Source organism: Vulpes vulpes, chromosome 9 (genome assembly GCF_048418805.1).
Source record: "Vulpes vulpes isolate BD-2025 chromosome 9, VulVul3, whole genome shotgun sequence".
Classification (NCBI taxonomy): domain Eukaryota; kingdom Metazoa; phylum Chordata; class Mammalia; order Carnivora; family Canidae; genus Vulpes; species Vulpes vulpes.
Genome location: NC_132788.1, coordinates 8373433 through 8395344, shown reverse-complemented (window position 1 = coordinate 8395344; position 21912 = coordinate 8373433). Strand labels below are relative to the sequence as shown.

The following is a 21912-nucleotide window of genomic DNA, read 5'->3' as shown; positions in this document are numbered from 1 at the left end:
ATCTTACAAAAAATAGCCACAACAGATTTCTTATGTCTAGTGTTTGCATGGTATATGCTTTTCCATCCTTTTACTTCTGCCTTTTTCTATTTAATAGGCATCTCTTGCAAATAGCCTATAGTTAGCTCCTGTTGTTTCCATCCAGTTTGATTATCTCTGCCTTTCAATTGCTTAGTCCATTTTCACTTATTGTAATTATTTATATGGTTGAGTTTAAGTCTATCATCTTATTGTTTTCTAGTATTTCACCTAATCTTTGTTCTTCTATCCTGCCTTATTTTGAGTTTTTTTTTTAATATTTCCTCTCTCTGAAGTTAGTATTCCATGTCCTCTACTGGCTTTTCAGCTATTCTTCCTTGTATTATTTAATGACTGCTCTGAGGACTACAATATGCATCTTTAACTTATCACAGTTTACTGTGAATTAACATTATACTAGTTTAAGTGTAATACAAGAATCTCAAAACCATATAATTTCACTTAGTTTGTACTATTGTCATATACTTCACTTTTACATATATTCGAAACCCCATAATATGTGCATTGCTTTTGTTTTAGACAGTAGCCTTTCAAAGAGAGTATTATTTACCACTTCTAGTGCTCTTTAGTTCTTCCTGTAGATCTAGCTTTCCATCTGACATCATTTCCCTTCGGTCATTTCCCTTCAGCTAAAATTTTTCTTTAGCATTTTTTTAAATTTTAAGTGTGCTAATGAATTCTCTCATCTTCACTTATTTGAAAGTGACTTCTCCTTTGCTTTTTAAGAATACTTTTGTAGATACAGAATTCTGGATTGCTTTTTTTCATTTAGCATTTTATAGGTATTGTCCACTGTTGGGTGCCTGGGTAGCTCAGTTAAGCTTCCAACTCTTGGTTTTGATTCAGGTCATATCTTATGGGTCATGGCATTGAGCCTGGCATCGGGCTCTAGGCTCCGTGCTCACCAGGGAATCTGCTTAGATTCTCTCCTGTTGCCCCTCCCCTTACTCATGCTAAAATAAATGAATAAATTTTAAATATATATATAAAAATATTATATATAATCATCCATTGTCTTACGTTTTTCCTGATAACAATTTAGCCATAATTCTTACAGATGTTCCTTTGCATGTAATAGGGTTGTTTTGTTTTGTTTTGGCTGTATTTTTTTTCTTTTCAACAATTCAGTTATGTGCAGAGATCTGGCTTTCTTCTTTAGCTCTGTGGATTCTCATCAAATTTAGAAAAAAAATTTTTTTAAAGATTTATTTATTTATGGTAGACATAGAGAGGGAGGCAGAGACACAACACAGGCAGAGGGAGAAGCAGGCTCCATGCAGGAAGCCTGATGTGGGACTCGATCCCAGGACTCCAGGATTGCGCCCTGGGCCAAAGGCAGGTGCTAATAAATCGCTGAGCCACCCAGGGCTCCCCGAATTTAGAAATTTTCAAGGATTATTTTTCATCCCCATTTATTCTCTCCTCTCCTTCATGGACTCAATTACACATTAAGGCAATTCACTATTGTCACTGAGGCTCTTTCTCATTTGTTCTTCAATCTTTGAGCTTCAGTTTGGATAACATAGGGGGAAAAGTGTCACCTGAGGGTCTTTGTTAGGTTTGTAGAAGAGTGGAGGATTGTGGGAACAGGTCATAGGTATGAGCTAAGTTCATTAAACAGGGAGGCAGCGAGGCTTGTCCCTCAAATTCCTCAGTGTTCATCTTCAGAAATGAGGGTGCTCCTTTCCTCTGGGTATAGGGAGGGCACCTCACACTTGAAGGTCTATGAGCTGCTTCAGGAAGGTCAGAGTCCTACATCTGCTTCTCAAATTCCTTCAGCTTGAAATATTCAATATGCCAAGATGCTATGTTTTGAGGTAGCATGTCCTGAACTCTGCCAATATTTTCTATTGATCTGTCTTCTAGTTAACTGATCTCTTCTGTGGTTAAGCCCTTTTGAAATTTTTTCAGATATTTTTTCAATTCTAGGCTTTCCATTTGGTTGAGTTTCCATCTCTCCAGAAATTCACCATTTCTTTATTAAATGTATTAATCTTTCCCTGAAAATTATTTTTTAAAAGATTTTATTTATTCATGAGAGATAGAGGCAGAGACATAGGCAGAGAAGCTGGCTCCCTGTGGGGAACCCGATGCAGGACATAATCCTGGCACTCCAGGATCACGCCGAGCCAAAGGCAGATGCTCTCAACTGCTGAGCCACTCAGGTGTCCCTTCCTGAAAATTATTTAACAATGTTTGGTTTTTTAAAAGATTTTATTCATTTGAGAGAAAGAGAGCACAAGCGGGGGACAGGGGCAGAAGGAGGAGACTCCCCGCTGAGCAGGGCTCACGATGACTAGGGGCTCCATCCCAGGACCCTGGGATCCTGACCTGAGCCAAAGGCAGATGCTTCACCCACAGAGCCACCCAGGCATCTCTATCTTTAACTACTTGTAATGAAGTCCTTCCCTACAAATTTCAACATGTGAGTTATGCATTTATTGGCCTTTTGTCTTGATTGTGGACTACATTTTCATACTTTATTGCATGCTTAGTTTTTTAAAAAAGTATGCCAACATAGGCCTCAAACTCACAGCCCCAAGATGAAAAGTCACATGCTCTACAGACCAAGCCAGCCAGGCACTCCTAGTAATTTTTTGCTTACTGGTCATGGCATTTATTGTCCTGTAGAGTTTGAATTCTATTCTCCTCTGAACAATTTTGCACTGGTAGGCAACTAAATTCCCCACAGATCACCACAACCATGTCAGGGCTCAATTTCAAGCTTTAGGCTTTGTTAGGGCGGGCTTATTTTGATTTTGCCCTTAGTCCTAATGCCTGGAACGTGGTTGTTCTTTCTACAGAATAACCCTTCTAAGTTTCAAAGAAAAGCTTGAAGTGCGTATCAAAACACTCTAACTGGGGCACCTGGGTGGCTCAGTGGTGGAGCATCTGCCTTTGGCTCAGGTTGGGATTCCAGGGATGTAGTCGGAGTCCTGAATTGGACTCCCCATGGAGAGCCTCCTTCTCCCTCTGCTTGTCTCTCATGAATAAAATCTTAAGTAAAAAACAAAAACAAAACCCTCTAACTGGACAGAAGTTGAATTCCAAATGTCTCCCTAGCACCAGTCAACTGCTGGCATCTGTAGCCAGCTCTTTCACCTTTCCACTGTTTTCCCCTGGGCTCATTAGAAACTTGCCCTATACATAACTTAGGACTTGGCCGAGAATTTGAAGGCAATTAAGTGTGCAGATTTTATGGCTCTGTATCTCCTGTATTTTCAGGAAAATTTCCAGACTCAAACTCCAAACTGACTCCTCAGTGGGGTAAGATACACACCACCCCCTTCTGCTTAAACTCTTGAGGATTCATACTAACTGGGGTATACCTCCAGAGGAAAAGCTGGCTAAAGATGGATCTCACACAGTACTCCTTTGAAGGATGACGGACATCTGTTCCACTTTCTAACTGGTACTATTTGTCCAACGCCTTTAAAGTTGATTTATATTTTGTACAGTTTAGTTGTGATCAACAGGAGGGTTAGTCTGTTTTAAGCCACTTCATCATTACTGGAACCAAACTCCCTATTTTTTTAATTTTTTTAAAAAATTTATTTATGATAGTCACACAGAGAGAGAGAGAGAGGCAGAGACACAGGCAGAGGGAGAAGCAGGCTCCATGCACCGGGAGCCCGACGTGGGATTCGATCCCGGGTCTCCAGGATCGCGCCCTGGGCCAAAGGCAGGCGCCAAACCGCTGCACCACCCAGGGATCCAAACTCCCTATTTTAAATGCAAATACATTTTATCTGTTGCATAGTGGACACATAGAATTCTACTGCAAATACTGTGCTTAAATTTTTTAATAAAAACTAAGTTTAATATAATTGGTCTCCCTTACAATCTTTTTTTCCAAGATTTTAAGTAATCTCTTCACCCAACATGGTTCAACTCACAACCTTGAGATTGAGTCACCTGCTCAGCCAGGCACCCCTGTAATCCTTTTAAATAAATAATTTTGAGAACATTATTCTGAGATCCAAAGGCTTTACCAGAATCCCCTCCACACAAATGTTAAGAACTCTGCGCCTAGATTTCTCCTGCTAGCACAGCTTTCCCTACACTTAAGGGAAGGAGTTTCCCCATAGTTTCTTCATTCATCACTTAACCAAGTACTATACATCAGGCATTGTCTTGGGTCCACAAAGACAGAACAATGAACAAAACCAAGCCCCTCTACTTAAGAGCTTGGCAGGGACACGTGTGTTCACGTTTCCATGGGAAGGCCAACAAAAGGAACTCTCCAGGCCTTTACCCTAAGTGACTTGTGTTACCTGACCTGAATGAGCATGTTGAAAAGATCTAATCCCAGAGCTGTCCTCTTCTTTCCCTCTTCACCTCAGCCCAGTGTCACAAAGCCACCACTCTACTGTGCCCATCTTCTAAAGGGAGTTTCAGACTGGAAGGAGGGATCATCTATTAGATGCTGCAGGGAAGCAAGCAGGCAGAAGCCACAATGCTGGAAAAAATGGGAGGGGGAAGCAGACGCTGATCCTTCTCCAAGTTTGGAAATGAAGGGAAATGCAACAGCTGAAAGGAGAGATCGGGTCAGGGGACAATTTTTTTAATGAGAAAAGTTTTGGCACTTGTTTAGGCTGAGGGGGACAGACATTGAGATACAAGTGATTATTAGTGAACTAACCACAGAAAAATGGGGTAACTGAGAAAGGGCACAAGACAAGCATTCAATACAATGGAGTTCTCCGTGGATTCTACAGAATCCCTCCAAAATGTGCTGAGTGGGCTTCTACAGATTCCCAAACCCCAGCACTTAATCTGAGGCTAAGCTTGAAGTTAGACACATTGGCCTAAAACGAAGCCTCAGATTTCCACATCCTTGTGGATGTGCTGCCACCTGCTGGAAGAATGACAGAAGTGGGGACAACCATTTGGTAGAGAACTTTTCTAAAATGGCTGCAACACCTTCACCCAACCCACCAAATCCACAACAGCAAGGCACCCATCAGGGAGGCCTAGGATTAAAGAAATTTGCAGGATCCCAGTCCCTAAATAAAAGCCTGAATGTTCCCCTTTGGCCTTCTGGGGCTACCAACAACCCTCCAACTTCCTCTCCATTCCATACAAGTCAGGGTACCACCTCTGGAACAACCTGTAGGAACAGGGCTTGACTGTCACCCTTCTTTAATGGTGATGAATCAAAAAGTAGAAAGTGAAAATATACCTTAAATGCCTTGTCCATAGCAGGTTTACAGAGGGGATGAGGTAAATGCCTGGCATAGCCCAGGCGCATTAGCTCTTTTATATTAAAATACAGGGGCACCTGGTCGGCTGTCAGTTAAGCACCTTTGGCTCAGGTCATGATCCTGGGATCCTGGGATGGAGACCACTGTCTGGCTTCCTACTCAGTAGAGAAGAGCCTGTTTCTCCCTCTCCCCCTGGCTCATGCTTTTTTTTTTTTTTTTTTTAAGTATTCACAGAGGAACCTGGGTGGCTCAGTTAACCATTTCCCTTCTACTCTGGTCATGATCTCAGGGTCCTGAGACTGAGCCCCACACGGCATTCTGCTGCTCCCTCTCCGTGCTCTCACATTAAGGAAAAAGGTATGGGAGCAAGTTTAATGGAATGGAGTATATTTCCCTTCCCTCTAGCAAGGAACCCACAAAAACCCCTCCTCTGGGTGGTCAAATTCTATGCAAACAGCATTTGAGACCTGAGCACTGGCTGTGCTGGGCCTGGAGTAATGGCAACCCTAATTCATGTTCCTAATTGGCCAAATAACCTTATTTTCAGGTTTACTTAAACCTGCAAGCTTATCGGGGCAAGTACCCATGTGAGGTAAGACTATAGGGTCACAAAAGCCCTACAGTCATCCTTTCGTGGGTGTGAGATCCTAACACCAACCTCACAGGCCTTCCAACAAGCTCAGCTGTGGGACATTGTTTTGTCATTATGGCAGTCAGAATTCCATTCAGCTTTGCTATCATGTAAGAGCTAACAGACTTACAGTATCCTTGATATGCTCTAATTCAAACTTCTGAATCTGGAGAAAACACGATGCCAAGGTCTTCCTAGGTTTGACTGCTCAGAGAATACCCTCCTGCTAGTTTGACCTTTCTTCCCAGCAGCAAACTTCCACTGGCACTCTCACCCTCCAAGCAGGCCATCTGTCTACCCCCACAGTACTTCCCAACAGGACTGGTTTGAGTCACAGATATGCAGAGCTTAGATTTATTCACCCCATAGTGAAAATCAGGACAAAAGCAACTGTCCATTTATTTGCTTTAGACTGCCCTCTAAGCTGAACAAATCCTCCCAGTGTAGAGTGTGTGTTTACACTATTTTCAAGTTTTTTAAAGTAACCTCTATATCTAATGTGGGGCTCAAGCTCACAACCCTGAAACCAAGGGTTGCACGCTCTACTGGCCAGGTGCCCCTTCTACAACTTGATTTGGCACGGACTAGTCTGATTCTTAAACAGGTGGTTATAATCCACGGGCTTTTGGATTTGGATAGCTAGGTTTAAGATCTCTGCTCTGAGGGCAGCCCCGGTGGTGCAGCAGTTTGGTGCCACCTGCGGCCTGGGGTGTGATCCTGGAGACCCCAGATCGAGTCCCACATCGAGCTCCCTGCATGGAGCCTGCTACTCCCTCTGCCTAGGTCTCTGCCTCTGTCTCTCTCTGAATAAATAAAAATCTTAAAAAGAAAAAAAAAAAATCTCTACTCTGTAGCATCTGGGGGCACTGTTTAGTAATCCTGTTAATCCCTTGGCAAAGACTTTTCATGTGGCCCTTAACTTTTATTAGTAGAGGCAGAGGGAACAAGGAGTACTTAAATGAGGGAGTACTGAACATAGTGTAATACCTAAGACCCTTCTCGTTAGTTTAACCTGAAGTTGTTGGAGGACTTACAAAAAATACAAGCCTTTCATGTCACCTTACCAGCCATTTCACCAAAACTTGTAGCCAGGATGCTTGAAACCAACTAATTAAGTATTTCCAGCAGGGGTGGTGGGCTGGATCTGGAGTGGCAGAGCTGGCTTTGCCATGCTCCACCTTCAGGGACAGTCCAGGAGGAAGTACAAGTCTGGCACCAGAGTTTAGGACTTTTAATTTGTCCCAAAGTTGCTGAAGCAAAAATCATGATAAAACATTCTGCTTTCCTTTACACCCCCCAACGCAAAAAAAAAACAAAAACTATTTGTAGGAAAAAAATGGTTTTGTACATGGGAAGAAACAATATAAATTCAAAACTTACAGATAAGGATTAGCTCTATCACTCATCTCTTTAAAAAGTTTATATGAATATCCAGTCAAAACCAACAGGGTATCTCCCTTGAAATGTTATCTATACGAATTTCCAAGTAGACCACAGGACTGCATACTGTCTTGGAATGTCCTCAGAAGGCTCTGTCATTGATCAGGTAACAGAGTAAAAACCCCAGAGTCCTTTTCTTTCAAACAGAAGAGGGATAGACAGAGGGATGGAAGAAACTATTCAAACTTCGTCTTCTTTCCTTGTGGCTTGTGGTCTCCCCCTCCTCCTCTGCCTCCTCGGAAGCCTCCTCGCCCTATAGGAAAGCAAAACATCATTAAAGAATGAGTACAAAGCTGCCAGGAGTCCTCCCCTCCCCAGAGTGATCATATGAGAACTTGGGAGATTGATCCAGGGAACCCGGAGTTCTGAGCACATTCTGAAGTGCATATGCCACACAATGTTCAATGCATATTACAAGGAAGTCCCTCCCCCAGCCTCCTTACCTCCAAAGCCTCCCCGGCCTCTGCCACCAAATCCACCTCGGCCTCCTCTGCCACCACCACGGCCTCCAAAGCCACCCCGGCCTCCACCACGGCCTCCAAAGCCACCTTCACCCTTAGGTTTGGCCCAGTCCAAAGTAACTTTGTTTCCATCTATTTCACCATCTTCCATGGCCTCCTTGGCAGCTTTGGCATCTTCCTCACTGTTGAAGTCTACAAAGCCAAACCTAAAATGCAAAATGAAACTGCCCATTATACAACACATACCAAAACAAATGCCAAGATTAACCTCACATGTTGAACAGTGATCCCATAGGAAGTAAACTTGCTCAACCAAGACACAAGTAATAATAGTAGCTCCCCATAGAAGGTCAAAACTGGTTTTATTGACTGCTTGGAACCTCAGAGATGTCTCACAAAACAGCAACATATACCTCTGTGAAGACAGAAGGTAAAATAATGCTAACTGTGAATTGTCTCTTCTTCTCGTGCGAATCCATAAACTGCCACCAATTGACAGTAAGGAGCTCAATGAGAAGATACGCTAGATGGGGGGAGGGGGTCTCTACTTAGACAAACACTGAACATTCATTCCCTGATCATCTTACCCTTTGGAGGACCCAGTCTCCCGGTCGGTGACTATCCTTGCCCGAACAGAGCCGTCGAATGATTCCTTTAATGTCTCTTCTGTGGTATCCTCAGACAGACCTTTGACAAACAGAGTTTTGGACGGCTCTACGGAAGAAAAATTGTACATTTTACCTAAAGCCACAATTCTTAACTGGATGCTGGCTTTCAATAATGTCCAGTATGGAACTACAGGCCAAGAATGCTCATCTTAGCAGAAGCTTGCTTTTCACTCAAAAGCTGTTTGGAAACAAAAACATAAAAGAAACTTAGCAAACTAGTGCTTAATTAAAATAGAAGTCATAGATCACCACCATCTTAAGCTTACAATGATTACCAAAACAGCAGAGATCCGGTCTCAGATCCTTTATGGAAAGCAGGAGCAGCAATGCAAGTAAGTGGCAATCTCTAAGCAGATAGCTTTTATGATCACCGCACAAGGCAGTAACCAGAGGCAGATGTGCTGCTCAGAGAAGACATAGCTGGATCAGAACTTGACTATCTAGAGGAATTTTCTTGATTTCATCAATTATTTTCTCAGATAATCAGTCATCATATCCAGTATCCTTCACTCAGCAACAAGAGGAAAACACAAATGTCCAGCTCTAAATTGGACAAAAAACAACCAATGCAGCATAGCACACTAAGGAGTGCTGACCCACACCATCACACCCTAATAAATAGAACTTACGGCTTCTTGCATTAGGTGATCCTCTGGGTCCTTGCAACTCCAGTCTGATTGCTCTGCCTTCAATTTCCCTTTTATTACAGGAATTTAAAGCTTCTTTAGCATCTTCAAATGAAGCAAATTCTATAAATGCATACCTGAGGAAGAATAATCAATACTCAGAGCAAGTTACCAAGCACACAGCTCCTATATTATCTAATGCCACCAAGCCTTTTACCTCAAGAATATACCTAAATGATACTCTTTAAACCAACTTGTGGAGGCTTATAGGATTCAGCTTCCAGTAACATCCAGGAAAAAATTTACCTTCCCCCCTTCTTTAGATCTATGCAAAACATTCTCAGAGCCTATAGTTGATAACCTAAAAATGTAATTATTTTACCCTTTTGATTTGCCATTTTGGTTTTGGGGCACTTTAATAAAAGTTGCCTTCTCAAATACTTCCTGAAGGGTTTCTTCTGTTGCACTGTAGGACAGATTGCTTAAAACCAGTGTTTTTGATTCACCTACAAAGAAAAAAAATGCCAAATGAAGACTGAAACAATGGTCCTCTAAAGTTTAGACACAGCTATAATACCTTATTCAAGAACTTCTACACTTGCAAAGAGTTATTAACATGACAATGTGGATGCAGGTGGACTTCCACCTGTTACTAAGTATTTGTTACTAAGTATTTGTCATGCACGGTTTCCTCCCTGTTACCTAGAGATGTAAAAAAATATTGGTCTACATCCTCCTAGAATATTATAATTTAAAAATGCACACCATCTAAGCTAAAGTATAAAACACACAAAAGCTAGATTTGTCTGTGTTCTAAAACAAAATGATTTTGTATAGCTTTTACTCAAGAACTGAATGATCATCACTACAGAGGTATAACTTGTTTGATACCTACATACATCTAATTTATTAGTTAACTTACGAAAGTTCAAAGATGCAAAGATTTCCCTGTCAATCCTGGAATTCTATAAATTCTTACCACTCCAAGTGCTATTCTTTCCACCTCTGTAATCTTGACTTTGCCCCTTCTCTCCAGTATAGTACAGGGAAATAGACCGCCCATCTATCTCTGTTCCCTGCTTTTCTTCGAAGGTTTTCTCTGCATCAGCTTCTGTCTTAAATTCAATATAAGCAATCCTGCAAAAGGGGGGGGGGGCACAACAACTCATTTTTATTTTTATTTATTTATTTTTAAAAAAGATTTAATTTGTTCACGAGAGACAGAGAAGCAGAGACACAGGCAGAGGGAGAAGCAGGCTCCACGCAGGGAACCCAACGTGGGACTCGATCCAGGGTCTCCAGTATCATGCCCTGAGCTGAAGGCAGACGCTTAACTGCTGAGCCACCCAGGCGTCCCGAGAACTCATTTTTAAAAACCATAGTCTTTTAACAAATGTTTTAATCTGAGCAACAGAACCTTATTTCAAAGAGTACAATAAAAAAGTTGTTTCAAATAAACTGAAATGTTCTGGTTTTCTGCTATGTTCTGTGTTCCAATTAAAACTTTCCTCCTTGGGATCCCTGGGTGGCGCAGCGGTTTGGCGCCTGCCTTTGGCCCAGGGTGCGATCCTGGAGACCCGGGATCGAATCCCACATCAGGCTCCCAGTGCATGGAGCCTGCTTCTCCCTCTGCCTGTGTCTCTGCCTCTCTCTCTCTGTGACTATCATAAATAAAAAATTTAAAAAAAAATAAAAAATAAAAAAATAAAACTTTCCTCCTGTACTACCCAAGATTGCCAAGCACACCTCGAAAAACTGTTTCTAGTAACCCCACTTCACTGCGTAACTGCTATTATTTACAAAGCTAGGCACATTTCACAGCACTTCATACATGTTAGCTGGTCTTTTAAAATCACCCTATGGGGGATCCCTGGGTGGCGCAGCGGTTTAGCACCTGCCTTTGGCCCAGGGCGCGATCCTGGAGACCCAGGATCGAATCCCACGTCGGGCTCCCAGTGCATGGAGCCTGCTTCTCCCTCTGCCTATGTCTCTGCCTCTCTCTCTCTCTGTGACTATCATAAATAAATAAAAGTTAACAAAAAAATTTTTAAAAAAAAGATTAAAAACAAAAATAAATAAATAAATAAATAAGTAAGTAAGTAAGTAAATAAATAAATATATAAAATCACCCTATGGATTTAAGTATGCTAGCCCCACTGTGCAGACAGGAAATTGAGGCACTGGTTGAAGATGAATTTGGCCAAAATAACACACTTTGGAAAGTGAGATCAAAATTTTTTACAAAATCAAGGAAATGCATTGGTTTTAATAAAACAACAATCCACAGACAAAACATACCCTTTACTCTTTCCATCCTTGCTGACTAATCTGATCTCCACAGCGTCTTCAAATACTTCTTTTAATTCATCCTGAGTAACTTTGTAAGGCAGATTTTTTGCCAGAAGTGTTCTTGCATCTCGATCTAGATAAACAGACAAAATAGGAAAGGTATGGCTTAAAAGACACTTCCCCATAAAAATCAACTAATGGAAAAGTTTTGTTCAACAAATAATTTGAGATCCTACAATATACAAGGCACTCTGCTAGTATGGAGATGCAACAACGGCAAAAACACAAGTTACTGTAACTGAAATCAATAGGTGCTCAATGTTTTTTGAGTTAAACATATGAACATTTTTAAGTATGGCAAGTGAATACAGAGAAGATAAAGGATACAAAAAGTGTAACTGGGATCTAACCCAGTTCCAGCAAGGAAAAGCTCCCTCTATATCAACCAATTATTTTTTTTTAAAAGGGTCTATTCTTGCTTACCTAACTCAGGAATTTATAACACCAGCAAGCTGTGGATTTAATAGTTGAACTCATTCAATTCTCAAATTGTAAGGAAACCAAGGAAAAAAAGTTAAATTATTTATTTACACTAGCCACCTAGCTCCCAACTAGATACATATCTACTAACAAGTAAGAGAGTAGTATCAAAATTACCCTAGCCTTACATACCTTTCTTACTGTCTTTTCCCTTTGGTTTTTCTAATTTAATTTCATTGCCAAAGACTTTTAAACCAGTGAGTTCCAAAGCTTTTTCCAGGTCTTCAGCAGATTCAAAATCCACATAGCCAAACTTCCTATAGAATGAGAAGATGAAAAAGGCAAAATTATGACTAGGGGGAAAAAACCCACAAAAATATATGCTAGAGAACACATACTGGGCAAGCAGTTACACTAATGCCAGGATGCAAACAAGGATTAAATAAAAATGCACCTATAGTATTAAAAGAAGTCAAGGCTCTGTAAACTGTTGCTACAGAGCAAGGTCTAAGTACCGGGAAATGATGCTGAGTTCACCTTTGAGGTCTTATTAGCCATACTGTTTGTAACCATCGATATTTTTTTTAATTTATTTTTTTTTGTAACCATCGATATTAACCAAAAAAAGAACCTGTTTATAAGCACCAAGAAAAAAACCTAATAAAATCATTCACTATTATAGCTCTTCAATTCCAAAAGTTTTAGATCTTTCTAGGAACATAAGCATCAAATCTCATTACTGAATACATTAATGTCTAATATTTGAAGACTTCCAAACCCAGGAGTAATGTGCAGAACTCCCTCATACTCACCTAGACACACCAATTCTGACATCCACAACAGCAAGATCATTTTTAGCGAAAAGGTCACTGATGCCCGTTTTTAATTCAGGAGCAGATTTGCTGAAGTTCAGGTTTCCAACAAAAAGATTGAATGACGTAGTTGGTTCTGTAGCTATATAAAACAAACTCGAATTAGTCTATTTGTAAAGTATGGTACGAACTTCAACTTCCAATATGCCATTACTACACAGAGCACATCAGACATCGTATTACATCAGGTCTCAGTATTAAGTCCCTTTGTTGTTCATCACTTGTGCAGTGAGGTGTCATTACCCTCTCCCCAATCCCTGCTATTCTCCAAGTTACCTTCTACTTTCTGTTTCTTGGCTTCAGGAGCTGCTTTCTGTTTGGCCATTTCCTTCTTTCGTTTTCCAGGTGCTTCTTTAACAGGCTCTGAACAAGATTTCAAACAATCTGGTTACCAGTGAGTAGCCACACACATTGAAGTGCCTTTTTTTTTGGTTTTAAACTCAACTATGCCCAACATGCAGCTCTAATTACTCCAAGATCGAGTCGCATGCTCTGCCAACTGAGCCAGAGATGCCCCTTCAAGTGCCTCCTTTAAATAATACTTTTACAGTGTACTTTCAGATGAAAACTTGATTACCTTCCTCTTCTTCTTCCTCCTCTTCCTCCTCCTCATCTTCCTCATCATCATCATCCTCGTCCTCCTCCTCGTCATCATCTTCCTCATCCTCATCATCCTCCTCTTCATCTTCATCTTCAGCTGTGCTCTTGGCCTTCACAGGAACAGCTTTCACAGGGGCTTTCTTCCCTTTGGCTGGTGTAGTCTCCATAGCTTCTTCTTCCGAGTCTGAAAATTAAGTCTGAGTTTGAAAAGTCAAAAACTCAAGAGAATCCTCCCAAAAACCAACATTAGTTCCAGGAAAATCTAAAGGAAATACAATCCTATCAATGCCACTGTGCTTAGCAGTTATGGAAGGGATTAACAGATCAGCTGGAAGCAAAATCCGCCATTATGAAAAACACCCACTGAAAGTATTTTCTCAGGGGCAGGCAATCATTTTAGATAACCTGAGTTTAGTGTACCATGAACACCTCAGGAAAATCCCTGGAAAGATGTTCATCTAACTCCCAGGTTGTCATGGTATACGTATCATTACTGCCAAAACCTTACCCTGATGTATCTTACAAAAGTAGCCTAAAAACTAGCCAAAGAACTCCTCACCATCTTCATCCTCATCCTCATCCTCCTCGTCGTCGTCTTCATCATCGTCGTCCTCCTCATCCTCCTCTTCATCTGAGGCAGGGGTGGCAGCAGCTGCTTTCATCACTGTTGGCTCGAATTCATCCTCATCTTCATCCTCATCTTCCTCATCCTCCTCTTCACTGTCATCATCATCTTCCTCATCACTGTCTTCCTTCTTAGCATTCTTACCGTTCTTTGCTCCCTTGGCTGGGGTGGCTGCTCCTTTCTTACCAGGGGTTGCTACCAATGCCTTGCCTGGTGTGGTTCCCTTCTTGCCAGGTGTTGCTACTGCTTTGGCTGGTGCAACCGCCTTTTTGGCTGGTGTAGCTGCTGCCTTTTTGCCAGGGGTGACAACTGCTTTCTTGGCCGGTGTGGCAACTGCGACTTTTTTTGTTGGGGAAACCATTACCTTCTTTGCTGGAGTTGTGGTAGCCTTTTTTCCTTTTTTCTGAGGAATAACAACCTAAAGAACAAATAAAACCAAATGTAAGTCTTCTTCCAAACCCAAAAAGACAGCCTTGGTCCTATGAATGAGACTAAATTCTAACACTGTTCTGATTTCAGACCCACATGCACTGGAGGTTATGTTAGCATGCTAAACTACAGAACCATGTGCCAGAAATCACAGCCTTCATCTTCAGGTATAATACTCAAGCATATGGAGCCCCTTTTTAACAGCTAAAATACCTCACACATTATAACTGCAACTTTAAAGCAGGCTTTAAGAAAATTTTAAGTCTCGACTTTTTTTCTCCTCTGTAAAGGATAACAGCACCAACCTTACACATTGTTAGATTAGGAGTTGACATATATGTGATTAGAAGTCTTGCAATAGAAAGCTCTACCTGTTAGATGCTACTGAATCATTCAGAGGTCCTACAATGGGCAGTGGTTCATTGAAGGCTTGTTCTTAAGGCCAATAAATGAGTGTCAAATACACTGGAGAGTTAGCTCTTCCTAAGTTTAGTAAAGAGTAAGCACCTTAAACCTGATAAAAACCATCATTCATCTACATTAAAATTATACTTTTTTGCTCACTCCTAATTTTACTGGGTACCATATAATCAGTAAAATATTGATTACATCCTAAACAAGAAATCTGAACACAAATACAATAGTTGTCTTTACAGTAAGCAAACAGTAATCAAGAACAGTAATAGGTTAACACAAAGTGAGGTGGCAACGCTCAGCCCACACCAAGATGTTCAGTAACCAGTATCACAATGCTCTTATACAATGAGAGACAAATCAATCCTGCTTGGAGGCTAGGAAAGGAATCTGGTAAAGCTAACCTCAGACCTGAATAAATGCACAGCAATGCCACTTACTTAACAGTTTAATAGTCCAGGCTGTTTATTTATCTGGTAGGGTGGGTTAACATACTCAAACTAGAAAAATGTCACGGCTGAACACAAATATAACACCAAGCCCTACAAAAAATGCACATGAAAAGAGGACTCCCAATTTTTTCTCTCAAATTCAAATACTTACCTATATCAACATGTTAATGAAGAGCTTGGAAAACAATCTCAGCAGGCCATACTCAATGAATATAATCTTATTTTTGCCAATATTTTCATACATCCAGTATCAGCTATTTCAGCTCTCCGTTTCATAGTTTAACACACGTCTCCATAAAGTTGTATATAATTACCTCTTCTCCGCTGCTGTCATCATCTTCATCTTCTGACATTTCCTCATCTTCACTGTCTTCTTCTACCTCCTTTGGGGGAGGAGCCATTTTCTTGGGGTCACTTTGATTTTTACCAGCCTAAAATAGACATTTAGCACATTATACCTACAACATCTGACCGTTCGTATTATGCCATCATTCTTCAGAGTAAAAAGCAGCCGTCTCCCTACATAAAGTCCACATTTCCTAATGCTGGATATAAAAATTAACACGAACACTATCAAAGCCAACGTCAAAACAGCAACTGTCAACCCCCACCCCATTACTCCTGTCAGCTTTTACAAAAACCCAAGGATAAAAATGCAACTACAACAATATTATCTCCCTCCTCCTTTTGCCTTCGTTAAGCACATCCGTTTTTAAAACCATACTTCCAAAATCGACCGTTACAACACGCATGATTTTAATAGACTACAACTGGCCAATTTTAACGGCCAACAATTCATAGCCCTTCACCGGGGGCGGAGAACCACACCTGGGGGAAAAAAAAAAAGCTTTTGGTAAATCCTAGCACCAGATCTTTCCCGTGGAAAAAAACCCCGCCCCTTCCAGACCCGGCAGAGCCACGTGGGGATACCCCGTAGGTCACCATGTGCGCGCAGCAGGGCGCAGAAAGCACGAGGCAAGGCCTCCTCCTGAAGCCCACCTCGCGCCCGCCCGTCTGGCCGGGGCCCACAGGCCACGGGGCCTCCATCTAAATCCATTCCGCAGCTCCCCGCCTCCCCTCCAAGTCCCCTCCGCAGACGCCGGGACACACGCGGCGCGGCCCACGTGGCGGGCAGCGCGCTGAGGCACGTGCGTCAGGAGGCGGGGCCCCGCTTGGGCCCGTCGCAGGAGTTCGGCATCATCCCTCCACCCCGAGGCCCAGCGCCCCCTCCCCACTCAGTCCCTAAGTCTTTCGGCGCCGCACCAACCACCCGCGGAACCTGCCGAAGCTCTTCACCTCGCTACCAAATAGCCAAAAGCCGCGAGACCTCCCCGCCGATCGCGCGAGATTTCCCGCAGCATGGCGCCCTCGAACGCGCCCGGGACGGCGCGCAGGCCCTCCTCCTCGCGGCGCCGCGCGCGCGCTCCTCAGAAAGCAGGCCTCGACGTCCATGCTTGCGCAAGCCGTCTTCTTACCTTTGCGAGCTTCACCATGATGGCGGCTTATGCCGGCGGAGTGTGTGGCGGGCGAGTGGCGCAGACGAGCCCAGAAGAATCCAAGCGACGTCGATGGCGGCCGCGGGTACGAGAGGTTCCCGGAGCGCGTACGCTTGGCTGCTAGCTAGAGCTCGAGACTGAGGCGAAAGACTGAGCCTGCCCAGTAATCGCCTCTGGAAAGGCGACGACGGCGCCCTCGTGACTCCGTCTCGGCCAATCAGAGGCTGCGCCCATCCCGTGGGCCAATCGCGAGCCTCTACCCAAGAACGGCGCGGGGCGGGGCGCAGGCGGGAGTGGGCGGGCCGAAGCGGGCGGGGGAGGGGGAGGGGATTCGGTGGCGGCGCCCTGGGGGCGGGACTCGCTTTGTGCAGGGCCGGCGCTGATTGGGTAGTGGGCGCGCGGTTCCTGAAGTGCCCCTCCGCGGCCCGCGCTCGCGACGCCTGCGCAGTAAGACGGCCGTTTTTGGCGCCGCTTGTTCCCGAGCCCCGGGAGGCTGGGTGCTGGTGGTCTCCGGTTCCCGAAAGTGTCCAGGGTCCTGTCGACTCCGGAGGCCTCGCAGATGCCAGGCGGCCCTACGCGCGGCTCCGGCCCGCTCTTCACGCCGAGCCGCCCGGCGGCCGAGGAGAAAGTGTTCGCCCGCTTCTCCCTCCGCCGATGAGCCCGAGACCTCCGGAAATTCGGGGACCGTGAGGTTCAAAGCGCCCGGGTTGGAGGCCCGCCTCCGCCCCCCCCCCTCGCGCCGTCTGCAGGTGGTTCTCTTTCGGGCCACGTGTCCGAAGCTGCCTCCTGAGAGCTGTTAATAAAGACGGTCGCGGATGTCTGAGCGCTGCACAAACGCCACATTTAATGTCAAGCCACCTCATGCGCTAGGTTTTTGTCCCAACGAGGAACAGGCCCGGAGGAATAACTTTCTGGTGGTCACCGGGTGCTACAACGGCGGCGGGGGGAGGAACTTGGTCAGGCCAAACACCGACCCATTGGCCGCGCAAGTTCCCTTTTTGTTTTTTGGGGCTAAAGCATACCTTAAGGTGTGCTGACTGAGGAGGGTTCCGTGTCACCTAACGGTCCCAAGAGCCAAAGGAAAGGTGCCCTCAATGGCGGAGGCACAGAAGGGCCTTTGCCTTTTGCTTTTGCCAGTTATTTTGATGGGTCATTGTGGGCAAACTTGTTAGTGCCGAACATCCCAGAGCACTTCCTTCAGTACAGAGCCCACCTGCGACATAACCTGAGCATCCAGTACCTACGATGTTTCTACAAAACCAGGATCCCTTCAGCTTCAGGATATTTCCACAATTGAACTGATGTTTAGAGGCTCCTCCGTGGAGATTCTAATTAAAGAGGTTTGGGTTGGGGACGGGGATTTTGTTTTAACAGGGGCTCACGGGTATTCTTGTGAACCATCCAGTTACTTTGCAACTCTTTTTTTTTTTTTAAGATTTTTAAAATTTATTTATTCATGATAGACACACACACACAGAGGCAGAGACACAGGCAGAGGGAGAAGCAGGTTCCATGCCGGGAGCCCGACGCAGGACCAATCCCAGGGCTCCAGGATCACTCCCTGGGCCAAAGGCAGGCGCTAAACCACTGAGCCACCCAGGAATCCCCTACTTTGCAATTCTTAACTGTCATACACCTGGGACTGAGCAGGTAGGAAATCTACAGCCACCCAGGGGGGCTCTGACTTGGGAGGAGTCTGGGGCCAGCACCCTGCTTTCTGACGTCTGGAGATCCCCCTTGAGGAAGTTCATATTTTGAACTCTGATGGGGTCCAAGGGGACACTTCCTCGGTTATAGGGGACCGAAAGAACAGCCTGGGCCCAAGGCATGGTGGAAGAAGACAAACCTGGTGTTTTCAAGCAATTTGGCACAGAGCACGATTAGAGCACTTGTAGGAAGAGGCTGGAGAGATGAGCAGTAGGCATGATCAGTTGAAAATATTCTAGAAATGTTGGCATGGCTGGCTCCTTGTTCAGATTTGTTTGTGTCACTTCTTAAGAGGTTTTCCTTGATCCTCGAATGAAAAGCCACCTAGGGACTCCCCATCACATCACCCTAATTGAGTCATCTGCAGGTACCTATTACTACCTGGCATTTTCCTTGGCTGTTTATTGTCTGTTTACTCCCCAGTCGTGAGAACATGGATTTTGTTTTCTGCAGTATTCCTGGCACCTAAAGCATTGGCAGACCCCATAGAGGTGGAAATTATTTGTTAATGAATGAATGATTTAGGTAAAAGAGGTAGTGGGAAGATCCAGTACTGTTCAGTGTTCAAGTCCCTTGCTTTGGAGTTAGTCTGGGATAGAAAAATAGTAATGCTTAATATTTATAGAAGGCTTTTACTAAGTTCCAAGCAGTATTCCAGTTCTTTATATATTGATTCATTTACTTCTACAAGAAAGTTACCTTTGTTTTACAGAACTAGGGCATACAGAGGTAAATCAATTTGTCCGGTGTCACACACCTAGTAAGTGGAGGAGCTAGGACCCTACTCTATCATTCTAGGTTCTTTTCTTTCTTTCTTTCTTTCTTTTTTTAAGATTTTATTTATTTGAGAGAGAATGCACACAAATAGGGGGGAGGGGCAGAGGGAGAAGCAGACTCCCCACTGAGAAGGCAGCCCCACTTGGGACTCCATCCCAGGACCCTGAGCAGAAGGCAGACACTTAACAGACTGACCCACCTAAGTGCCCTTATCCAAGATTCTTTATTAAAATGGGGGTCTGGGCAGCCCGGGTGGCTCAGCGGTTTAGCGCCGCCTTCAGCCCAGGGCGTGATCCTGGAGACCCAGGATCCTGTCCCATGTCAGGCTCCCTGCATGGAGCCTGCTTCTCCCTCTGCCTGTGTCTCTGCCTATCTCTCTCTCTCTCTTTCTCTCTCCCTGTGTCTCTCATGAATAAAAAAAAAAAAAAATCTTAAAAAAGTAAAATAAAGTAAAATGGGGGTCATAATAGTTCCAGCCTCTTGGATCACTAATTGTATTAAGAGAGATGCTGGGTGTGTTTTTTGAGGGCACATAATAAGCCCTAAGCCCTCAATATTATCCATTGTTACTATTGACAGTCTTGGTGACTTGGCTAGAGAGGGAGAAAGGACAATTTATGTCCATTATCTGTTGAGTGTGTATGTAAGTGGAGTGACACAAGCAGGGCTGCAGGTTTTCAGGGAAGCTAATGAGTTCAGTGTTGGACATATTGAGTACATGAGGGATATCCATTGCTTCAGGCAGTTGGTTCTGCAAGAGATGGTCACAGAGCCACAGACACAGGCTGTATGAGGAACCTGCCCAGAACAGCAGCAGCCAGAATGAGGAGAGGAAAAAGCTGGGAGTAGAAGAAGGCCCAGAGGCAGAAGCAGATCCAGAGAAGGGAGTTTTATACTTTGAGAGAGAGAGCACAAGCAGGGAGGGAGGGGCAGAGGGAAAAAGAGAAGCTAACTCGCCACTAAGGTGGGGCTACACACAGGGCCGGGTCCCAGGACCCTGAGATCATGACCTGAGCCAAAGTCAGATGATTAACTGACTAAGCCACTGAAAGGATAGTTTTATTTTATTTTTTTAAATACTCTTTTGTTTTTTTTAATTTTTTTTTTTAATTTATTTATGATAGTCATACAGAGAGAGAGAGAGAGAGGCAGAGACACAGGCAGAGGGAGAAGCAGGCAGAGGGAGAAGCAGGCTCCATGCACCGGGAGCCCGACGTGGGATTCGATCCAGGGTCTCCAGGATCGCGCCCTGGGCCAAAGGCAGGCGCCAAACCGCTGCGCCACCCAGGGATCCCTGAAAGGATAGTTTTAGAAGCCAAGGAAAGAGGGTTTCAAGAAAAAGGGAAGAGGGATCCCTGGGTGGTGCAGCGGTTTGGCGCCTGCCTTTGGCCCAGGGTGCGATCCTGGAGATCCGGGATCGAATCCCACGTCGGGCTCCCGGTGCATGGAGCCTGCTTCTCCCTCTGCCTGTGTCTCTGCCTCTCTCTCTCTCTCTCTCTGTGAGACTATCATAAATAAATAAAAATTAAAAAAAAAAAAGAAAAAGGGAAGAAAGAACAGTGTCCACTGCCACAAAAACGTCACAAGGTGAGGTCTGAGAGGGTCTGCTAGATCCAGTATTGAGAAATGATGTAGATTTTGGCAAGACTTGTTTCATCATGCTGGGGTAGATACCACACTGCTGTGGTGAAAAATTGGCGATACTGAGTGCAGGGTGCCCCTTGTAGGAAGCATCCCTAGAAGAGGGAATGTTCCTTCTACTGAAGCTACTCAAGGGGGAAGATCAACAGTTTAGCCTATTGGGAAGGAGTCAGTGGAGATAGAGTTGGAAGGTCAGAAAGGAAACAGGGGGATAAGATTAAGGAAGGAAGGATTCTTAAATATAGGGGTCACCCCTTGATCCAGGCCAATTTGAGACTAAAGGTAAGGGTACCTGTGTAGTTACCAGCAAATGGATGCCAGAATGCGGTTGGGGCGGAGGATGGAGGGACAGGGCGGCAGCAACAAGGCTTACCTGTCAGTCTGGCTCAGTAAGTGCCTCCTAAGTGCCCAGACAGTGCCTGATGCACGAAAGGTGCTTAGTAAGCATCCTCTTTTTTTTTGTTTTTTTAAGATTTTATTTATTTACTCACAAGAGACACAGAGAGGAAAGAGGCAGACACACAGGTAGATGGAGAAGCAGGCTCCATGTAGGGAACCCAATGTGGGACTCGATCCCAGGTCTCAAGGATCATGCCCTGGGCTGAAGGCGGCGCTAAATCACTGAGCCACTGCTACCCTGGCTGCCCAGTAAGCATCCTCTCGTTGAATGGAGTGCGGGTGTCAGAAACATGGCAGCTCCGGTCTGTTGAGAGGAAGGGAGGTTGTCTTCTGGAAGGAAAGGGAGGGGTCTGGATGGGAGTTTACTGAGCACAGAGTGGTAGGAGAAAAGGAGGGGACACTTTCTTGAATGCTCAAGGATGGAATTAAAAGGCATACAAAGGTTGGGGCACCTGGCTGACTCAGTGGAGCATACAACTGATCTCAGGGTTGTGAGTTTGAGCCCCATGTTGGGTATAGAGATTGCTTAAAAATAAAATCTTAAAAAAAAAAAAAAAGGTATGCAAGGGAATGTAAATTGGTACAGCCACTATAGAAAATGATATCAAGGTTTCTCAAAAAATTTTAAACATAGAACTACCATATGATCCAGGAATCCCACT

General features: G+C 44.2%; 1 protein-coding gene and 3 non-coding genes across 4 annotated transcripts; all 4 read right to left on the bottom strand.

Moving 5' to 3' along the window:
* Positions 1 to 7090: 7090 nt before the first annotated feature.
* NCL (nucleolin) lies at positions 7091 to 17610 on the bottom strand. Its single transcript, XM_072719178.1, has 14 exons — positions 16706 to 17610; positions 15545 to 15661; positions 13870 to 14353; positions 13288 to 13494; positions 12987 to 13073; positions 12651 to 12792; positions 12031 to 12155; positions 11368 to 11491; positions 10049 to 10206; positions 9452 to 9575; positions 9073 to 9206; positions 8363 to 8489; positions 7758 to 7981; positions 7091 to 7567 (listed from the first exon to the last, which is right to left on the bottom strand). Exons 1-14 carry the CDS (start codon positions 16721 to 16723, stop codon positions 7491 to 7493), a joined length of 2148 nt encoding a protein of 715 aa, XP_072575279.1. The 5' UTR covers positions 16724 to 17610; the 3' UTR covers positions 7091 to 7490.
* On the bottom strand, positions 8161 to 8295 carry LOC112925554 (small nucleolar RNA SNORA75). Its single transcript, XR_003236145.1, has one exon. It is a non-coding gene; the product is annotated as a small nucleolar RNA SNORA75 (small nucleolar RNA).
* On the bottom strand, positions 8864 to 8942 carry LOC112925559 (small nucleolar RNA SNORD20). Its single transcript, XR_003236149.1, has one exon. It is a non-coding gene; the product is annotated as a small nucleolar RNA SNORD20 (small nucleolar RNA).
* LOC112925558 (small nucleolar RNA SNORD82) lies at positions 12873 to 12938 on the bottom strand. The gene has a single exon (XR_003236148.1). It is a non-coding gene; the product is annotated as a small nucleolar RNA SNORD82 (small nucleolar RNA).
* Positions 17611 to 21912: the final 4302 nt, after the last annotated feature.